Here is a 22,049-nt window from a genome sequence, read left to right on the forward strand (position 1 = left end):
ATATTTACAAACGTGAGGGGTGTACTCATTTTTGTGAGACACTGTGTGTGTGTGTGTGTATATGCATGGGCGTCCGCAGAACTTTTTTTCAAGGGGGGGGGGGGGGGCATCATTTTAAGGTCCCTCGTGCTCGGGCCTTTTTTGACAATATCATGAAGGGGAGGGGCTTAGTCATCACCTGAAGCGCAGGCAATGTACTCCTCCTGCTGCCTCTGGTCTGGTGCATAACCCACCAATACCCCATTCCCTAGAATTAATATCCTTCCCTTCAAATCAACATGTGAGTTAGTGACCGTGTCTTTTCGTGCCATTGCCATTAGTTCTACATCTTCTGACAATCAATTAGACTTACTCTTCACCGCCGTCGCTCACGTGTGTTCTGACTCCCGCTGCCTCTCTCCTCCAGGCTCCTCTCCTCCGTGGGCCGCAGCTACGCCCCTCCTGACTGACAGCAGGGAATCCTCGGCCTGGAATGGGGCGCACAATAGGGCAAACAGTAGGGCACATCATGGAGCACACAGTAGGGCAGATCACAGCGCACACAGTAGGTCATGGGACACATCCCAGGGCACACCATTTGGCACATCATGGGTCACACAGCAGGACATGAGGGCACACAGCAGGGCAATGGGGCACACAACAGAGCATGGGAGTACATAGCATGGCATGGAGGTTCACAGCAGAGATTGGGGCACACAGCATGGCAATGGGGCCACAGCAGGGCAATGGGGCCACACAGGGCACATAACAGGTCACTGGGCAGACAGAGGGACACAGGGCACACAGCAGCATACAGGCAGACTGCACTTTCTTCCATGCAGAGTAGAGTGGGAAGCGGCTGTCATTAAACTTCTCATGCCACGCTCCTCCCCACTGCACCCTCCTCTCTTCTTGTTCCTCCGAGGTGATGACAAATACAAGCACCTAGGGTGGACAGGAGGGAAGGAGGGGCCATCAGGGAGGAGCGCATCATGAGAGGTCTATTTACACTACAGTCACTTAGCAGGGAGAAGGGACCCAATCTACCCGTCGTCTAGCTTTGATTGACGGGTAGATCGAAGTCAAAGCTGTCGTGGGACCCTATACTGGCCTTGAATGGTCAGTCCACCCCTGGGGGAGAGAGAGAGAGGAGGGAGTCGGCGGATCACTTGGCGGTGATCAGTGCACCGGCTGCCACAAAGGCCGAAACCCTGTGTGCGACATTGTGTGGATTAAAACAGATATAAATGGGGAAGGAAGCTGACATTCCGGATTCCGGGGAGGGGGGGGGGGATATGTGGGAGGATCCAAATGTATAGTAGGCCTAGAATATATAAAGAAAGGTTAGTACTGAAATATAATAATACAAATATACACAGTTGATCAAATAGGTCATTAAAGTGATAGAAAAGTAATTAATCAGTACAGAACTAAAGTATGGTGGCAATTTCCTGAATCTGCAAATAGTGAGGAGGATTTCTCCACTTCTGCAACCGCCTACAAAAAGGCGCTGGTGGACACACTGATTGTAGCTGTGCATGAGACCTTAAAGATGGAGGATGCAGCTGAAGCTGCGGTGGAGGCGCAGGTTCCCTTTGCCATTTACAAGCCATGCAGAGCAGTAATGGTGTTTCCTTTCCCCTCAAATTTTGACAGAATTGTCACTAAATAGTGGGGACAACCAAAGTGTCTCCTTGGGATCCCTAAGCGATTTTGCTATGTGATACGCTATGAGGAGTCACTTCTTTCCAGATTTAACAAGGCAACCATGACTCCGGTTTTCGTAACCGCCGTTGGAAAATATTTGCAAGATTCCTCTGCTTATATTGTCCCAGAAGGTAGCCTTCGTGGTATATTTTTCCTCTGCACCAAGGGTGTCGGAGCTGGCAGCTGTCTTGTTTACCTTACTTGGTGATTTATGGAGATGTTGTGGTTCTTCGTCTCTGCCAGTTTCCTTCCTAAGGTCGTCTCATTTTAAAATAAAAGCATTGTGTTGCTTTCCTTGTGTTCTAAGCCTAAGCATCCTGAAGAAATTGCCTTACATTCTTTGTGTGTGGTTCGGGCAATCAGGGTGTACCTGGCGGCGACTGAGGCGTTCCAAAAAATTGGATTTCCTGGTTGTCCTTATGGATGGTTCCTGTAAGGGGCTGGCTGCATCTGCTGTGACCATTTCCGATGGATCAGTCAGACGGTGGTGCAGGCCTAATTATATTAAAGATCAGTATCCTCCGTTTTTCTGTAAAGGTGCATTATACGAGGACACTTAGTGCCTCTTGGGCCTTCCATCATCTGGCGTCAGTGTACACTTAAACAAAATTTTATAGGATAGATATGTTGGCATCTGTTGATGCCGCCTTTGGCCGCAAGGTTTTGCAGGCAGCTGTTGGAGCCAGGTGAGCTCAAGTTGTTTCCTTGTTGAGCTCCTGTTTTACCTGGTTGGCTACATTTAGCCTTTGGGAAGTATGTTTGTTGCTTTGTTCTTCCCACCCCTCGTATTGACACTGCTTTGGGACCTCCCATCTGTCAAAGAAGACATGAAGCTGTGTCAGTCAATGAAGGAAAGAGAAAACTAGATTTTTGTCTTACCGTAAAATCCTTTTCTCTGATGTTCATTGACAGACACAGCACCCACACCTCTGGAGTTGGGTTATGTATTCTTCTGACACTGCTTCTTACAAAACTAAGATCCTAGAGCAGGAAGGGGGAGTATACAACCTGGGACTGCCCATAGGCGTAGTTAGACTTTAACTTTTGTTAACCCTTTTTCCGCCTAGTGTCCTACTCCTAGGAAGAGCAGCATTACCCATCTGTCAAAGAAGATATGAAGCTGTGTCCATCAATGAACATCAGAGAAAAAGATTTTGCGGTAAGACAAAAATCCAGTTTTTCCTCAAAATTCTACAAATACCTCATAATGACACCATAGGAGAAGTTTGTTTGCAATCTTTGCAAATTTCTTAAAATTAAAAAGCAAAAAGAATCACATGTACATAAGTATTCACAGCCTTTGCTCAATACTTTGTTAAAGCACCTTTGGCACCAATTACAGCCTCAAGTCTTTTTTTGAGTATGAGGCCGCAAGCTTGGTACACCTATTTTGGGCAGTTTCTCCCATTCTTCTTTGCAGGACCTCTCAAGCTAGATCAGGTTGGATGGGGAGCGTCATTGCACATCCATTTTCAGATCTCTCCAGAGATGTTCAATCAGGTTCAAGTCTGGGCTCTGGCTGGGTCACTCAAGGATATTCACAGAATTGTCCTGTAGCCACTTCTTTGTTATCTTAGCTATGTGCTTAGGGTTATTGTCCTGTTGGAAGATGAACTTTATATAAACAGGTGTGTGACTTTCCAAATCATGTCCAATCAACTGAATTTACCACAGGTGGACTCCAAATTGTAGAAACATCTCAAGGATGATTAGTGGGAATAGGATGCACCTGAGCTCAATTTCGAGTCATGGCAAAGGCTGTGAATACTTATGTTCATGTGATTTTTTTTTTTTTTTTGTGTCTTTTATTTTATTACATTTGCAAAGATTTCAAACAAACTTGTTTCACATTGTCATTATGGGGTATTGTTTGTAGAATTTTGAGTAAAATAATTCATTCCATTTTGGAAAAAGGCTGTAAAATAACAAAATGTAAAAAAAGTGAAGCGCTGTGAATACTTTCTGGATGCTCTGTATATAGTCCCACTTTATTATTGTAACTTTTTCAAAAGTGTTGATGTGAGAGAATTTATTATATTGTAAAGACTTTAACCACTTCCCGCCTGCCTGTCAAATGACAGCAGAGTGGTGCGGCTATTGTTCTGGGATGCCATCTTATGACGACGCACCAGAACAGCCTCTCTCGTGTGCCCGCGGGGGCGCTCGGTGCGGCCATCGTGGCCGCGCCATGTTGCTAGGACACGGCGCAACCTCGATCTTGGTAAAGTGCCAATGACTTGGCTCTTTACCCATGTGATCGGCTGTGTCCAATCACAGCCGGTCACATATAAATGAGAAAGTGCCGTTTATCGGCTCTCCTCACCTCACAGTCACACTGTCAGAGTGTGTGGCAAGGAGAGCCGATCTGCGGCTCCTTCTCAAAGGGGAACCTAGAAAAGGTAATCGGGGCACTGATCATCAGTGCCCTGATTACAGAAAAGCTCAAAAACAGTGCCCACCATCATTGCCCACAATCTGTGCCCATAGTGTTGCCAGTCAGTGCCTGCTCATCTGTGCTGCCCATCAGTGCTACCTATCAGTGCCCATCAGTGCAGCATATTATTACCTCATCAGTGCAGCTTATCAGTGCCGCCTTAGCAGTGCACATCAGTGAAGTAGAAAAATTATTTTCAAAATGTATTCACAGAAAATAAGAACTTTTCTTTTTTATTTGTAAGAAATAAAAAACCCAGCGGTGATTAAATACCACCAAAAGAAAGCTCTATTTGTGTGAAAAAAATTATAAAAATGTCATATGGGTACAGTGTAGCATGACCGCGCAATTGGCATTCAAAGTGTGACAGCGCTGAAAGCTGAAAATTGGCCTGGGCAGGAAGGGGGTGAAAGTGCACTATATTGAAGTGGTTAAATAGTCAGTGCCTATTAACTAATAAATTCTGTATTTAGATCCCCAGGCCAGCTGGAGTAAAGAAGGGATGGCAAAAATCCTATGTAATCATAAGTGACTTCAAGATCTTCATATATGATGCCAACAGTCAAGCAAACGCAATTCTACAGGCCATTGACATGAGGTTTGTACTGGAGTGTATAATCCTGCTGTTAAATGTACACACTACCAATCTGTCATCTTTGTTTTCTGTGTGTGTTTTCCCACTGTTTACTGTTTTGATGGGGACAGGGCTGGTGCTAGACTATTTGACAGCTTATTTTACAGCTTGAGCCAGGCAGCAATTATTACAGGCCACACTATCGGACTGACACACTGTACCTTCTCTTCCGATCTCTTCTTAGTCTGAGCCACACCGAGTGGGACAGACAGCCAGGGACTGCACGGGCTCCTCTGCGCTGCTGTGGGTGGGACTGGACTGGAGGAGGAAATGTCATGTTGAGGTGGGCGGCACGCTCAGCACCTCATTGGCTGGCACGGAGCCTCTCCTGGGCACACAGTGCCAGCAAGTCTGCAGGGATTAGCGGGCGGCGGCGTCACTAACACCAATACTATGTGCACAGATAAGCGGAGCGTGAGGCCTACACACTGTCCATTATACCATTTCCATTCTGTTGTACCTTGTATCCAGATTTGTACAAATAAATCTTTGCTACTATCAAGTCATCGTTTTGGTGTGTGGCCACTTTCTCTTCATAGGCCTACACACTGTACAGGCTCAGCAGCAAAGCACACAGTGAGTTACACTCAAAGACTCAGCACAGACACAGGACACAGTGACAGCACTATTCTGGCAAAGCTGCGGCTGCTGCTGGGCCAGGCAAACTGACATGGTGATCCATCTGGGCCGGCCTGCACCCTCCTGACTAGGCTAGGCAGCAGTGCACCCTAGGCAGCTGCCTAGTTCGCCTAGATGGAGCACCGGCCCTGGATGGGGAGTAACATATGTTTTTCTTTTACCTTACAAAAATATATGATCTGTAATAGGGATCGACCGATATCATTTTTTTAGGGCTGATAGATTTTCCGGGCATCCTTCAGGCCGATGGCCAATATTGGGTGCCGATATTCTGCACATTTAAATTTTTTTTATTTTTACACTGTCCTTTTGAAAAATATATTTTTTGATCACTTTTATTGCTGTCACAAGGAATGTAAACATCCCTTGTGACAGCAATAGGCAGTGGCAGGTACTCTTTATGGAGGGATCTGAGGTCTAAAAGATCCCAAACCCCTCCTCAGCACTTGAAAGGATTCAAAACGACAAGTTTGGCTGTTTTGAATTCTGTCTCTTTTTTAATCTGGCGTCTTTAGGGCTCCAGTACCCGGAAGTGATGTCATGACATTGCTTCCAGGTTTTCATTTTCAATGATTTTTATTGAAAAATTTACAAAATGCACATAGAAATCAGTAAAGAATAACAACGAACAGTGGTTAACAGTATCAAACAACAGCTAATACAGCCCTAGAAAGGCCAACACAAGAATGTATTAAAGGCCCATATTGTATGTAACAGGAAAATCATTAAACATAAGGTGCCAAGAGTTGCCGTTCCAATGGGTAGGCAGGTACTGCGAACCCAGATATTTGGCACCTTTCGATACAAGCCCCAGGGCTAACTGCAGAATAATAATATTAATAATAATAATAATAATAACCCTACAGACTTCTGCCAGAGACACAAGCTGGGATCAGAAGTTACAATGATGCTGCAGTATATTACCACTGAAAACCTTTATGAAAGCGGTGGTAAGAAAACAGTATAAAGAGTGAAATGGAAAAGAAGGCCTAGAGATGAAAGGAAGAAAAGACAAGAGAAGAAGGAAGAAGTGGAAATGGACCCAACCCCGCGCCCCGCCCCCAGACCCACCCGGATCCCTCAGGCCCCCCCCCCCCCCGTTAGGTAGCTAAGCCATGGTTCCCACACCTTGTCAAACCTGCGCATTCTATGTTCCAATTGAGCCGATAAGCGCTCATTCACCATGATCCAGGTCAATTTATGCCTAAGCTGCTCGACCGGTAGAGTAGGAGACCTCCAGGATCTTGCAATCGTTATTTTAGCTGCAGTAAATATAAACATAATGAGCCGCCTTCGTGGCCGCGTCCACCTTCCTGCCCAAGAGGACCTGCTGAGGGGACTTGGTCAAGTTTACTTGCGTAAGAGTGTAGATGAAATTATACACTCTAATCCAAAAGCGTCTGACCTTGGGGCATTGCCACCAAATGTGAAACATCGTACCTTCCTGACCACAACTGCGAAAACACAGGGGAGATGCCCCAGGCACAAAGGATGAAATCCTGGCTGGCACCATGTGCCAACGCAGGAGTACCTTGTAATTCGCTTCTATGATTGACTTGTTGATTAGAGACCTGGAGGCCTCCTGGGCCATGGCACGCCAGTCCGCCAACTCCACGACTTCCACTTCCAGGTTTTTACATTGGAGACCCATTCAGAGCCGAATGCGGCTTTGTTCGGGTCTTCAGCCTTGTTGGCTGGTTGCTCGGGTCTCCCAATGGGATGGTAGACCCCGACGAGCTGTGGCAGGAGGGGGGGGGGGATGGGGCGTCCCCTCCCCTCCCACTCCTTGTAATGAAAATCGAGTGTCTGCTCATTACAAGAAAACCGACTGTCCGCTCTGATCAACTGTACTGGAGTGATGCCTCTAGCTGCAGGCATCACTCCGGTACAACCACTTAAAGTAATTGGCAAGTTTGTGGCTGATACCTATACTTCAAAAAAAGAAAAGTGAATATCGGCCCCACCGATAATTGGTTGATCCCTAATCTCTAAGAACATCTGGCTTTAAAATGTTAGGAAGGAAAGTGATAAGCAGTCTGAGCCCCTTAAATTATGTGATATCTAACATATAAAACAAATTTTATATATATATATATATATATATATATATATATATATATATATACAGTGAATTCAAAGAGTAAAGTAAATCATGAAAGCTGCTGCAACCACTTATTTGTGTTCCCACAAATGCAATAATAGTGAATGCTAGTAAACGTTTTGTTTGATAACAATATCAAACATTTGTGTTGTGAAGCTATAGGCAAAATTACAATCTAATAGACCACGTATGTATACCACAATATTCAAAGTATGTCACAAATAAAGTCCCACATATGTAGACTATAGTTCATTCAACATCAATCTTCTTATAATTGTTTAAAAACTTCAGTAATGGAATATACCCTTCACCAATGTGATGACTTATAGCGGCTTTATTATACACCACATGTTCATTTTATCCTCACAAAACTCTCACTTCCAGAATAGTATAGTAATATAATATATGGACACTTGACCCATCAGGTTAGGACCCCTTTAGCCTCCTATCCACAGGATTCTCCCTTTTACACACTCCACAGGAAGGGGATGTGGCTCCTTTAAGTTCCCTTATTCTGCGTAACTCTGCTGCTACCTACAGCCCCTAGGCTATAAAGTGGTCCTACCCTGATGAGTGGAAATGCAGCAGTGTCCAAATATCATATGCCATACTTCATTTTTTGGAGGTGAGAGTTCTGTTAGACTAGAAGGAACATGTGGTGTAAAATAAAGCCACTATAAGCCTTCACATTGGGAAGGGGTATATTCCATTACTGAAGTTTTTAAAGATTATAAGAAGATTGATGCCGAATGAACTATATTATTTATATATTCGTGTATGTGGTACTTTGATATACTTTCGAACATTGTGGTATACACAAGTGGTATATTTATTTTTGTACATTTTTTTTTTTTTTTTTTTACTAAAGCTTCACGACACAAACATTTGATATGTTGCCAGCAGAGCGACATTTTCACTAGTATTCATCAGAAAGGAAAGTGCCATGTCATAGTAATTCCTTCAATTATCATTACTAAATAAAATCATCATAGGTAATGGGATTGTTGCTATTTGCAAAATGTCAAGTTTATTATGTAAGAATGTAATAAAAACAAAACAAAAAAAAAAAAACTCAACCTAATAACTTTGTACATAATGTCTAAAAAGTTATTCCACCTTTTATTACCTTGCAATATGTTCCCGCAACACAAGTCATAACTTCCCCCCCAGAACCAATCCAGAAAAGCTTCAGCTTTACATTATACTGTACATGATGGCTTATAAGAGATGTCCTGTCTCCTAAGCACTTTGTATGACAGGGTGGTTTGGTTTTTTAATGCTCTTGCCTGCAGCTACCCATTTGTTTTATATGAGCACTCAACTCCCACAGAGATAAAACCGACACACCGTGATTTTCTCATTGTTTGCTATAAGGGTCCAACAGGTCTAATCACACGTGGGTAATAAATACTCAGTAGTCGTTATCTGCTTCCTAAATGGGTTTTCTATAGCTGTATGACTTTGTAAACTGAAAATAGGGGAAAAAAACTGTGTAATAGATGGTCCATTATTTGAGGATTGTTAAACTATGATGTGTCTGCATTAGTGGGCGCTAGAGTTCATCTTAAAGAATGGCTGTCATCAAAGCATAAAGACTGTTGTTTTTTTTTTTTTTTAATTGGGGAAATCCACTTCTAGGCAATGGGCTTGCGTGCTAAAAACTGTAAATGAAGGGTAGGCATAAATGTGTGTGGGGTGTAGAGTTCCTCATCCAGCCATCCCAGTATGCATATCTTGGAGTCAGATGGTAGGTTGGTAAGAAATATCGTATTCGTATCCAGAACAAGATCCAATATCTAAAAAGCTTGGGACATTTCCACAACGTGTATCAGGGTGAGCTCTCTTAATTTCACATTGCAAGCATGGGGAGGGGGGAATTGTCCCTCCTGTGCTAGTTAAAACGTTTCTGAGAGGGTGTGGTAGGTTTGGTGTATAATAGTTTACATTTCTGTGTTGTGGGAAAAAATACCTGTGATACATTATTAAGGATAACGGTCCAGTCAGTTAAAAGTCCGATATTGATTTGGCAGAGATCTCTACACTTTAGAGTAATTAGAGATTTCAATTTTTTTTTTTTTTTTTAGTAATAGGCTATAAACATTTGAGGTTTGTCCCTGCTTAGATATTATAGATAGTTTTTTTAAGAATAGTGGGTGTGGTGAGTATCCAGACAATTAGTATCCAGTCGAATTGGCTTGCACCTGAATAGCATGGTGGAGCTGTAGGTACTGAAAAAAGGACCGGTTTTATAACCCAAGACCCTTCATAGACCAGTTATTAAAACCTTTTCTTTTACCTTTCAGTTTAAAAAGTTTGGGGTAAGTTTAAATTTTGGAAAAATCTGGTATAGTTAGTGTAACCAACTTCGGCCTCTAGACAGTCTACCAACCGTTTTCAAGCTGACCTTTTTGCATCAGCACTGTAAGTGGTTGACTGGAGCGAAAAGTCAGAAGGCCTTATCTTTCAGTATGAGGTCCAGAGCGCTCTGAGGCAGGTTTTCATCAAGGATTGCTGCATTCATGTTTCTCTCGATCCTGACTAGTCTCCAGGTTCCTGCCGCTGAAAAACATTCCCACTACATGATAATGCCACCACCATGCTGCACTATAGTGATGGTTTTGGCCAGGTGGCGAGCGATGCCTAGTTTTCTCCAGACATGACGTTTGCCATTTAGGCCAAAGAGTTCAATCTTTGTTTCCCATGGTCTGAGAGTCCTTCAGGCGCCTTTTGGTAAACTCCAGGTGGGCTGTCATGTTCCTTTTAATGAGGAGTGGCTTCCGTCTGGCCACTCTACCACAGAGTAACCATCAGGTTCTTAGTCACCTCCCTGACTAAGGCCCTTCTCCTCCCATCCCTCAGTTTGGCCAGACAGCCCACTCTATGAAGAGTCTTGGTGGTTCAAACTTCTTCCATTTACGGATGATGGAGGCCACTGTGCTTCTACGGACCTTCAATGCTGCAGAAATTTTTCTGTACCCTTCCCTAGATCTGTGCCTGGAAACAGTCCTGTCTCCGAGGTCTACAGACAATTCCTTGGACTAACTGTGGGACCTTATATAGACAGGTGTGTGCCTTTTAATACTTTCCGGATGCACGGTACATAGTTGATGGTAAATCTAAAGGCAGTATTATGATCAGATTGTATAGTCAGCCTAAATCCCTCAGAAACCCATTATTACAATTGGGGTCCTTCAGTCTCTAAGTAATTACTTACAATACTTTAATTGCCACTCAAAGGTATTCATCACTCAATGAGTTTTAAGTTGCCTTTTATTCTTTCTTTAAAGGGACCGTCATTTTTCAGTCAGTTCAGTCTTGGAGTCGGATGTGATTCATGCAAACCCCAAAGACATTCCTTGTATATTCCGGGTAAGACTTGTACATCCCACTCCTAATTCTAAATCACATTTAAACTTTTGACTTGACAAACATTTACTGTGTTTATGGGTATTTTTTTTTTTAGGATTTTTTTTTTCCTATCAGCACATAATCACTGTTATATATTGAGGATTCTGAATCACTGTTATATATTGAGGATTCTGAATACTCCAGACATCGGTGACACTCACATGTTCATTTACATGCATTGCAGGTAACGTTCTTTCAGCTCTCATCCCCACCCACCACATCCACTCAGCTCCTGCTGGCAGACACTGAAGAGGACATGCAGAAATGGGTTCAGGTACTGAAAGAGCTAAAGTCACTTCTGGGTGAACAGAAGCCACAAGACCGCTCTGTCCGTTTGCTGAAGGAAGCTTATGATAGTGCATTGCCACTAATAAGAACAGCGCAGTGTGCAGCCATCTTAGGTAATGTGATCACAATTGAATTGAGTTTGTTTCTGTTCACCAGGCAAATGGCTAAATACACAGATGAAATGCATACAAGAAAATGGTTTTACCTGCCAGTCCATACCATTCTGATATTTACACAGCTCTGTCACACAGCACAGCTCTACCTGGCAGGGGAGAAAATCCGATTTCTTATTCGTTCATTGACTAACACAGCTCCTGATTCTTCTTAACCATTGGGTTATACAGCCCCTACAGGAGTAGGACACTGGGCAGGAAAAAGCTTGACTATGCCTATGGGCAGTCCCAGGGGATATACACTCACTCTCAGCTATAGGCACTGTTTTTGTTTTCTGCATAGTCAGGTGTAAGGGCCTAGTTCCTTGCTCGGATCTCTGGTCCCTGCAATTTTTTCATTTTTTTTCATTTTCTTTTGTTCCTGTGAGAACTACAATCAAGTGCCTGACTGGGCGGCGAACTGTATATGAGCGCGTATAGATCGCAGCTGCGCGCTAGGTCGGCCACCACATAGCCCCATTGGACAGGGGCTGGCCTAGGAGTTAAATGTCTCGCGAGGACACATATGAACTGGCTTCGGCCTGAGTCGCAGCGTTTCCTCCTGGCCGACAGCACCCACATTACAATGGAGTGGTGTCCTATCCGGAGCGGTTCCCATCCTGTTCCTTGTGTGGTAAGTAGCTGTCACCCCCACTAACGCTGGAGGGTTTTGGGGTAGACGTGGAACCCTCCCTTCCCCCTAGCCCCTCTAAAATTTTGGTCACTTTGGGTCTTTCGCCCCCCTCTCCTCCCCCCCCCCCCCTGCCGTCCCGGGATAAGGTTATGAGTATGCTGTTGCCATATGCTCCTAAGGGGGGCTGGTTGGATTTGCTGCTGACCGGGCTTTCCTGGTGTGCAACGGGGGATAGAGCAGGGTTCCCTGCCATCCTGGGGATTGGAGACGAGGGCAGGGATGTCCTCTGGGCACTCTGCAGCAGTTGTTGGGCTAGGGGAGTGGGCTGGGGGAGCGAATAGTTTAGCACTTGCGGGTCTCACACGGCCAGGTCTGGCCGAAAATGTAAGCCGCGGCTTTGCAGCCTATTACTCTGAAATGGGTCAAGGGTCCACGGTCTCTAGCGGTGGCATGCTCTCAGGCACTTTAAAAGGGAAAATCCTTCTCCCCCTTACTGGACGGTTGTCTCAACGGATGCCAGCCTGTCCGGGTGGGGAGGTGTCCTCATCACAGACGTGCTCAGGGGCTCTGGAGTCTGGCAGAGCCCAAACTGCCGATTAGTGTACTGGAACTCCGAGTGATCAGACTTTGGCTCATTGGACAATCGTCTTCAGGGGTGTCCGGTACAAATTCTTTCAGACAATGCCACAGCCGTGGATCTTTGTCAATCACCAAGGGGGCACAAGAAGTTTCCTGGCAGCTCGGTAAGTAGCCGGCATTCTAAGGTGGGCTGACTGATTCGTTCCAGCTCTCTTAAACTTCTGCCACGACTACTGTACAGGATTCAAACAGAAGGGATTCAAGTCATTCTAGTGGCTCCAGACTGGCCTCGCCGGTCTTGGTATGTCGCTCTGGTACAGCTGGTCGCTGATGCTCCTTGGGGACTTCCTCTCAGGGAGGATGTGCTGTCCCAAGGACCAATCTTCCATCCTGCTTTACAGTCGCTGGCTTTAATGGCTTGGCTGTTGAACGCCAGGTGCTGACGGATGGAGGTGATTCCTACGCTGGTAAAAGCTAGGAGATCTGCCTCTAGGAAGATCTACCATCGTATGTGGAAGACGTACATTGCGTTGTGTGAGTCTCTTGGGGTTCATCCTCGCTCCTTCTCGTGGATCGGATCTTAACCTTCAATGGGGAGTTGAACAGAAATTGGCCTTGAGTACCATCAAGGACCAGGTATCTGGTTTTGGTGGTCTTTTTCCAACGACCTTTGGCCACACACTCCCTGGTGCGTACCTTTCTTCAGGGTGTCCTACATTTGGTTCCTTCGGTGCGGGCTCCGTTGCCATCCTGGAATCCTAATGTGGTGCTTTCAGCTCTACTGAAGCTTATCTTTGAAAATATTCGGGAGGTTCCCTGCTTACGCTGCCCCAGACATTGTGTTGCCTTCCCTGTGCCCCAGGTCTAAACATCTGAAGGAAATTGCCTTGCGTGTCTTGGATGTGGTCTGGGCAATAAGGGTGTACCTGGCAGCTACGGAGTCTGTTAGGAAGTCAGACTCTTTTTGTTTTCACTGACAAACCTCACAAAGGGTTGTCTGCTTCTTGTGCGTCCATTTCCAGGTGGATCAGACGGTGGCTCAGGCCTATTGCGTCAGGGGTCAGGTTCCTCCTTTCTCTGTTTATGCACACTTTACTAGGGTGCTTAGTGTCTTGTGGGCTTTCCGTCTTCAAGCTTCAGTGACGCAGGTTTGCAAGGCGGCCACCTGGTCGTCGGTTCACACTTTTACAAAGGTTTTTGTAAAGTGGTTGTGTTGGCATCTGTGGATGCTTCTTTTGGATGCAAGGTTTTGCTGGCTGTTTAGAGGACCTGGTCCTCTTTGAGGGCGTATTGTTTTTCAGGGGAACTCCAGTTGTTTATGGTTGAGCTCTGTTACCTTGTTGGCTATGGTTAGCCTTGGGAGTCTTTTTCTGATGTTTTCCCACCCCTCATGTTTTGCCACTGCTTTAGGACATCCCAATGGTTAAGAATTAGGAGCGGTCTGTCAATGAACAAAAGAGAAAATGGTATTTTTGGCTTACCGTAAAATCGATTTTATCTGATGTTCATTGACGGACACAGCAACCCCTCTGTGGAGTTGGCTTTCTTTTGACACTGCTTGTAATAAAATTGAGTGCCTATAGCTGAGAGTGGGTGTATACCCCCTGGGACTGCCCATAGGCGTATGGTGTAATGTGACAGTGCTGCACTACCTTTTATAAAATGCAAGGTGATGAATTCATTAAGTAGGTGAATGGCTGGATGACCTTATGTGCAAAAATGCTAATAAATAACGTAAAAAAAAAAAATATATAATATATATATATATATATATATATATCGCATACAAGTTCATATAAACATATTATAAATGGGTGTAAATCATAAAACAGCAAGTAATGTATAAGTGCTAATATTTCATACTAAGGTGCAAAATTGGTGATGGTGAGAGTGACTGTTGGAGCAAATCAACTCCACTGATTGTAAACATAAACCATGACTTAAAAATTGAAGATAAATCTATAAAGTGAAAAAAGATCAATAGTGTAGAACGTCCAAAGTCTATTTTTATGTCACCTCTGATGGTCACTTCATATATATCTGAAGTCTCCAAAGTGGTACTCCAAGAAAAATGTGATTAAATCCATAATGAGTTCTAGCAATCGTGCAGGTTGGATCATACATGTCCAAACAGAAAATGGTGCATAAGGTGAAAAAACATCTAAGTGTTGTAATTGTTGCAGAAAGTGAGGGTGATCTTCCATGCTGGTGCCTGCAAACTGTGTGCCTGGCCTCTCATCTCTCACTTTCTTGCAAAGAGCCTTACGGGTAAACCAGTGGGTCCTGATTAATGGGGCCTTCGTGAGGTATACCGACTTGTTCCTCCTCTCTGCTCTTTCTCTCGTTCTCAGGGTAAGGGGTGCAAGTAGAGACCTCTCATAGTGTAGTAGTTTTGAGTATAATTTTATTAAAAAATAGTAACTCACATATCAGGTAAGTGGAAATCGGCGTCTGTCTCGGTGTGTGTGTTTTTCTTCCTGTTTGCGTCACTTCCAGGTACGCTCCTGCCCTACGCGTTCCCCAGAAGAAGTCATGACGCACTCTATGCTCTATTTACTGTGACTCAAAAAAGTCCTTCTGATTGTTAAAAAATTATAATAAAAATCCTGGACAAGTCCAAATATTGGGCAAAGAACAACTGTCAAGTGAAAAATCCAGTACGATGAATGAATAAGGTAATAGCCGCTTACCAGCTGGCTGCAGGTAAGCAACGTTGTCACCTGACTACTCAATAGATGAAGTATGTGTTCTCTGGCCGGTATCTTGTTTTTATCTTGTTTGTAGAGACAGCTGACATGAACACAAACCATTCGGCTCCTCTGAGTGCAGTCTCGATCTTCCTTAACTCACTGTTTGCAGCTGAGATCATTAGCAAATTATCATCAGCTAATCAGCTGGCAACTCAATGGACAGATGGCATACAGGGGAAGGAGAGAGACTCATAGTGCATTAGCATTTTCAACAGAAGTTTATTAAAAAAGAATTGCACTTACATCAGATAGAGAATAAAAACGTAGTGGCTATTAAAGCTGACACGGTCGCCTGTAGTGCGGATCACGTGAAAGTGACAGGCGCTGGCTACTCTGGCTGACGCGTTTCCCCCTCTGGCAGACGTCAACTGGGAATTCCCGACCAGAGAACACCAACGGAGAGGGATCACACTTCATCTATTGAGAAGTCAGGTGATACAACAATGCTTACCCGCAGCCATGGACCATTTAAAAGCAAGTACCCCCTTAAAAGAATTTCAGTTTAGCAGTCTCCAGTATTCAGCTACTTGAGCTACGCCCAATTACAAGTACATGCCCACTGGTTTTACTATAGCGCAAAGCATGTTGGTTGTCTTTATTAGGAACCATTCAGAAGAAGGTACAGTGGCCATTCCATGGCCTCAGTCCCACAATTTTTGCAGAAAAACTGATGGAAAAACCACAAAGATTTGACTTGCATAGAAATGTTATGGTGTTGTGCACACCATTTGCAGAGATGTGCATTTTTCTCACATACAGTAGGTCTCTGCAAGGACACAAAGAAAACCATTGTTTTCTATGTGCCCTATTTGCACCATAACACTGCTGTCAAAAAATGTTTTTTTTTTTTTTGTTTTTTTTTTGTTTTTTTTTTTATGATTTTATTTTTTTTCTCCTGCACATGAATTTGCAACAAACATTCACTGCAAAGATACAAAGAAAACAATTAATTATATGTACCCTGTTCACATCATAATGTTGATATCATGTAAATTTTCTTTGCAAAGAAAAAATATGCATGATACCAGTGTTTTGGTGAGAGCAGAGCACATAAAAAACAATGGTTTTCTGTATCCTTGCAGAGACAGGTCACTATAGGTGACATAGTGTGAACAAAGCCTAAAGAAGAAGGTGCATTAAGACTTATTTTTCCATATAGGTCATTATCTCCAGGAGAGGGCATAAGGCGACAGGTGGCAGAGCACATGGGATTCACATTTTTAGATTTTTTTCTGTTGATTTATTCCACTCATTTCTTCTTTTTTTTTTAATTATGTAAATTACCAGCACGCTGGTCAGTTTTTAAAAATTTGGCACGGATGATTGACAAACACGTTGGACTTCTATTGTAGGAATGCTGATTTATCTGTTTGCATTTATTGTTTATATTGTTTGCATATTGTACATTTGTAAAAAAAAATTCCAACACGCTGCTTATTTTTTGTAAATTTGTGTTAAGTAGGTTTTGGGTGCAAAATTGTTATCTACAGCTGCGCAGCACTTAAATAGTAAAAATATTTTGTGCGAATGTGGGAACACAGGCGGCAGCTTATTGAAAGTTATAATATGTTTTTTTTTTTTGTCGTAGATTTCGCAGAGGGTATTCCATTTATCAACCTTTGCATAGTGATAAAAAAAAAAAATATATTGTTATCTGTTTGCAATTTACAGTTTTTTTGTTTTCTTCTTTTTTTTTTTTTTTTAGACCAAGAACGAATTGCTTTGGGAACAGAAGAAGGACTTTTCTTACTGCATATGAATAATAATGGTAGGGATGTTTGCGGATAAAAGTTAACACTATAGTTGTGACCTTGAGGTCCGGTTCACACTTATGCGAGTGCGGGAAGGCTGCGAATCCGCAGCCTGTTCCCGCATCACACACGCACCCCCGGCAGTTCACACTGCCATATGCGATACGCTGGGGGTGTCAATGTAACCTTAACGACACCCCCAGTTTGATCGCATATCGCAGTGCGATCGTGGAGTTCGCACAGGATCGGATCGCACAAGTGTGAACCGCTGTGCGATCCGATCCTGATGCGGCTTCCAGAAAAGGGTCCTGTGCGAGTTTGCTGCGGGTGCGAATTTAGCCATACAAAGTGTATGGCTAAACTCGCACCGCACAGCCGATCGCATGTAATGAAGGAGCAGTGTGCTCCGACATTACATGCGAACCCCGCACTCGCAGTAGTGTGAACCGGGGCTTATGCACACAACTATATTCTTTGCTGATACTTCAAATTTATTTTTCTGGAAGTAAGTTTAGGTAGTTTACTTTCACCTATTTATTTATCAGAAACTAACCTAGATACTTTTGCATGGTTTAGTATCTCACAGATATTTGTGACCTCATACTCCCCAGCTCATCCAATCAAAGACCGCTTTGCATTTAGAAGAAAGCGTTTTCTGAATGATGGTCATGCTGAGCGGCTGACTTCCTGTGATCTCCTGACCTTCTGAAAGCAAGTGGAGATCACTGGAGTAAGGGTGTCTACTTCAGTGATTTTCAGTTTCAGAGGGGGATTAGGCCAGCTATGGTGTATGCAGAGAATTATGCATAAAATATTAATTCCATGGAATTTTCCTTTAAGGCTGCTTGCAAATTGAATTGTAGATTAAAACAGCACAGAATTAAAAGTAGGATACTTGTGTAGGCTCATGTAGTATAAAACAAAGAATATGTAATGACAGGCCTTATCTGCCGTACAGACTTTATTGTACCAGAGTATAGTTCGGGTATGAACTATAGCGGCCCGCTGTTACTATGGGGCGGTCAGATGGAAAGGGACTGTTTTTAGCGGATTGGATGCTGGCGGGTGTCCATAGAGAACAATGGGTGGTCTGATCAGGTCTGTCTAAAAAAAAAAAAAAAAAAACAAGCGGACCTCATCGGTCCACTTGTGTAAAAGTGGCCTACAAGGATAAGTTGATGTTTCATAACATGTTATGAAAGGACTAGCCCCAGCTCCCCTGCTTTGACAGCTAGCTGGGGATCTTCCCCTGCCCGGCCGCATCACTTATTCACAGTGCTCTGTGAATGGAGAACTAAAAGTCCCGACAGCCTTAGTGGCTGTTGGTTTGTAGTTCTCAATGAACTACCACGGTGCTGGGGAAGTTCATTGATTCTTCCTGTAAGAGTGTTTTGGCTTGCTCGTACGAATAGATACACAGACAGGTCTGCCAGAGACCTGCATGGCATCAGAAATCTGCTGATCTCTGGTGCAATACTTTCTCTGTCGCTCATTGACAGACGCAGTCCTCTTGATTAATATCAAATCGGGTTATACTGCCCTCTACAGGAGTAGGACACTAGGCAGAAGGAAAACGTTCTGGCCACACCTTAGGGGCAGTCCCAGAGGGTATATCCTCTCACTTCCTGCTACAGGATGCCAGTTTTTTTCTGTCTAGTTAGGAGTAAGGACCTAAGTTCCTTGCTGGGATCTTTGGTCCTGGCAAGATTTTTTAGAAAATTTTTTTTTTTTAAGGCAGCTTTTTTTCTCCAGTTGTTCCTGTGAGATCTTCAAGCAAGTATGCTGAAACTGGGCGACTGGCTGGATGTTAGGATCCAGTGGTCACCCCAGTCAGCCTACGAGCGCGTGCAGGCCCTAGCTCCGCGCTGGGTCGGCCACGACATAGTCCCACTGGACGGGGACTGACCCTGCAAGTTAAACGTCTCGCCTGGACGCCGACGACCAGTTGGAAACTGAGTCACGGCGTCCGTATTGGTCGACAGCCCCCCCACCTCGGTGGAGAGGGGTTCTGTCAGGAGTTGGCGCCCGCCTGTTCTGGTATGGTGAGTAAAATGTTCCCCCTCTCCCCCCTGCCGGGTTTGTGGGGCACTGTAAGGGATCATGACTGTAGTCAATGGCTGGCATTACTATTAGGATGGCCATGTAACAGGGCTTACCTGATACATAAGGTGCAATACAGGCCGATGCCTGTGCCTGGACTACCGCCATCCGCAGGCCGCCATCCTCCCACAGGCCGTACACCTCCCGCAGGCCGCACAGGCCGATGACTACCTCCCGCAGGCCGCTGCTATTTTGCACAGACCGCTGCCATCCTCCACAGGCCGCCGCCATTTTCCCGCAGGTCGCGCGGGGCCGCCATCTTGGCGTAGCCTCGTGTCTCCAGCATGGGGGCGACCATGTTTGAGATGACCAAACACCTCGAGGAGTAATTGGGAGGCGCAGGAAGGCGTGTAAAGGGGCGGAGCCGCCTCCTTTACCCGGGAAAGCAAGCCAAAGACTTCCTGTCTGTAACAGACAGTGCTGGGAGCAGGTTGATAGAAACTTCTGTGCATCAGGTGGTGAGCCCTGGGGTCTCTCTCTCTCTCTCTGGGGTCCAAGCAGGTAACACTAAGGGGCACTATTGCGCTGGGGGACTAAGAAAAAAAAAATTTTTTTCTTTGCAATTATTTTTTTGTTTGCTGGCAAGTGTCTTGTATAATCATGGACCCTGCCACACATGTATCCCCACCTGATCCCCTCGAGGTGTCCGCAGGACCCTCCAGTACCCCGCTTGTGATTGATGCATTATCAGCAGTTTTGGAGTCTTTGGTATCCCGGGTGGAGGTAGCCTGTCAGGGACGGGGGTCAAGGAAGTGACCCCCGCCTACCCCTATTTCATCTGATACTTCAGATACGGATTCTGAGCTGGTCACTGCAGCTGCAGGTCCCTCTGCTGGGGCTGCTGTCTCGGGTACGGTCTCCTCAGATAGTGAGGAGGACGTTTCTGCCTCCGCCATAGCGCAAGAAGAAGCGTTAGTGAAAGCACTAGTCATGTCTGTCCGGGAAACCTTAAGTCTTGAGGTTACACCGGCAGAGGTAGATGACACTGAGATTCCCTTTGGTACCAGCAAGCCTACCAAAATGGCGAAGGTTTTTCCCTTGCCCAAATGTTTTGGTAACCTAGTTAAGGAGGAATGGGATCATCCAAAACGAACCCCTGCTATTTCCAAACGCATTGCTAGACGTTATCCGTTTGAGGAATCCCTCCTTAAGAAATGGACGGTACCACCAGTGGTGGATTCACCGATTTCCAGACTAAATAAAGCCACTGTTATCCCGTTGGAGGACGCTCCGTCTTTTAGGGATCCGGTGGATCGAAAAGTGGAAGCGGAATCCCGCTCCATTTTTTTCCTTGATAGTGTCAACCCTTAGGCCAGTGGTTGCCATTGGTTTACTTTCACAAACATTGACAGAATGGGTTGGCTAATCTTCCTTTTTCAAGGGGATCGCCGGTTTGGGTGAGATTATAAGGATCTCACTGGGGGCAAGAGCACTTTCTTGCCACAGACTGCTAAGGGCAGCCAAACCTGAAGATAAGTCCAAAACAGCCTTGAGGTGCGCCCCCACCCATCTCTGGGGTGGGGGGGACGTCTTCACCGGTTTCCGGATCCATGGCTTTCCAGAATCCCGGACAAAGGGGTTCGCGAGGTCATACGGTCGGGATACAACATCGAGTTTCGATCACTTCCTCCGGTGCGATTCTTCCCTTCCAATATTCGACTACCCCCGGATCGCTTAAAAGCTTTGCGGGGGGGCAGTAATGAACTTGATGCAACAAGGAGTGGTAGTTCCCGTTCCTTGGACTGTTTCAGGGGTTCTATTCGAACCTGTTCACAATGCCCAGGAAAGAGGGCAAGGTGCGTCCAATTCTGGTCTTGGGAGAGATGGAGTCCATCCGAACAGTGGTGGCCTCCCTGCATCAGGGGGATTTCCTGGCGTCCATAGACATCTAGGATGCCTATCTTCATATCCCCATCTTCGCAGGACATCAGCGTTTTCTTCGCTTTTCCCAAAGATCATCCCTGGTTCCCACCAGGAGACTGAACTATCTGGGCCTAAATTTGGATACATCCTTGGCAAGAGTGTTTCTCCTTGCGGAGAAACTCCAGAAGATTCAGTCAACGATTCGGATGTTGCTGTCCGTCAACTGGCTGGGACTGATGGTGGCCTCCTTAGAGGCAGTACCGTTCGCCCAGTCTCATACCCGAATTCTCCAAGAGGAGATTCTTCTCAAATGGAATCGGAATTCCGATTCCCTGGACAATCGGATCCAGTTAAGCGAGCGGACCAGGGAGTCTCTGGTCTGGTGGCTTCGGTCTCCGATGCTCAGCCAGAGGAAGTCATTTCTTCTGATAAACTCCAGGTTACCGATAAATGTGTTGGAACTGAGAGCGATCAGACTTTGTCTGATTTACTGGACCGAGCAGCTCCAGGGCAGCCCGGTTCGGATCCAATCGGACAATGCCACGGTCAGCATTCTTCATTGGGCAGAACAGTTGTTCCAACTCTCTCCGCAGTATTCATTCCGGGGGTGGAAAATTGGCAGGCAGATTATCTCAGCCGTCAGATTCTGGATCAAGAGGAATAGTCTCTTCATCCAGAGGTATTTCACCAGCTGTGCCTCCATTGGGGCACCCCGGATGGGGATCTGTTGGCATCTCGGCTCAACAGGAAGGTGCGGAGGTTTGTAGCTCACGCCCGCGATCCTCTAGCGGATGCAGCAGACGTGCTGATCGCCCCGTGGGGGCAGTATCAGCTACTGTATGCCTTCCATCCTCTAAGTTACTGCCGAAACTTCTTCGCAGGATAAAGGTGGAGGGAATTCCAGTTATCCTGGTAACTCCGGACTGACCTCGTCGAGCCTGGTACGCTGACTTGGTCAGACTGGTCGCGGACGCTCCTTGGAGACTTCATCTCAGGGAGGTTCTGCTGTCTCAGAGACCGATCTTCCATC

General features: G+C 45.2%; 1 protein-coding gene across 1 annotated transcript in view; it reads left to right on the forward strand.

The window, feature by feature from the left end:
• Positions 1 to 22,049, forward strand: part of CDC42BPG (CDC42 binding protein kinase gamma) — a 261,194-nt gene that overhangs the window by 186,023 nt on the left and 53,122 nt on the right. Inside the window, exons 26-29 of the mRNA XM_082270319.1 lie at positions 4,594 to 4,718; positions 10,782 to 10,863; positions 11,087 to 11,303; positions 17,011 to 17,073. Of these exons, the coding sequence (XP_082126445.1) occupies positions 4,594 to 4,718; positions 10,782 to 10,863; positions 11,087 to 11,303; positions 17,011 to 17,073 (487 nt within the window). The remainder of the gene's footprint in view (positions 1 to 4,593; positions 4,719 to 10,781; positions 10,864 to 11,086; positions 11,304 to 17,010; positions 17,074 to 22,049) is intronic.

The sequence above is a fragment of the Pelophylax lessonae genome (genome assembly GCF_965119305.1).
Source record: "Pelophylax lessonae genome assembly, chromosome: 10".
NCBI classification, from domain to species: domain Eukaryota; kingdom Metazoa; phylum Chordata; class Amphibia; order Anura; family Ranidae; genus Pelophylax; species Pelophylax lessonae.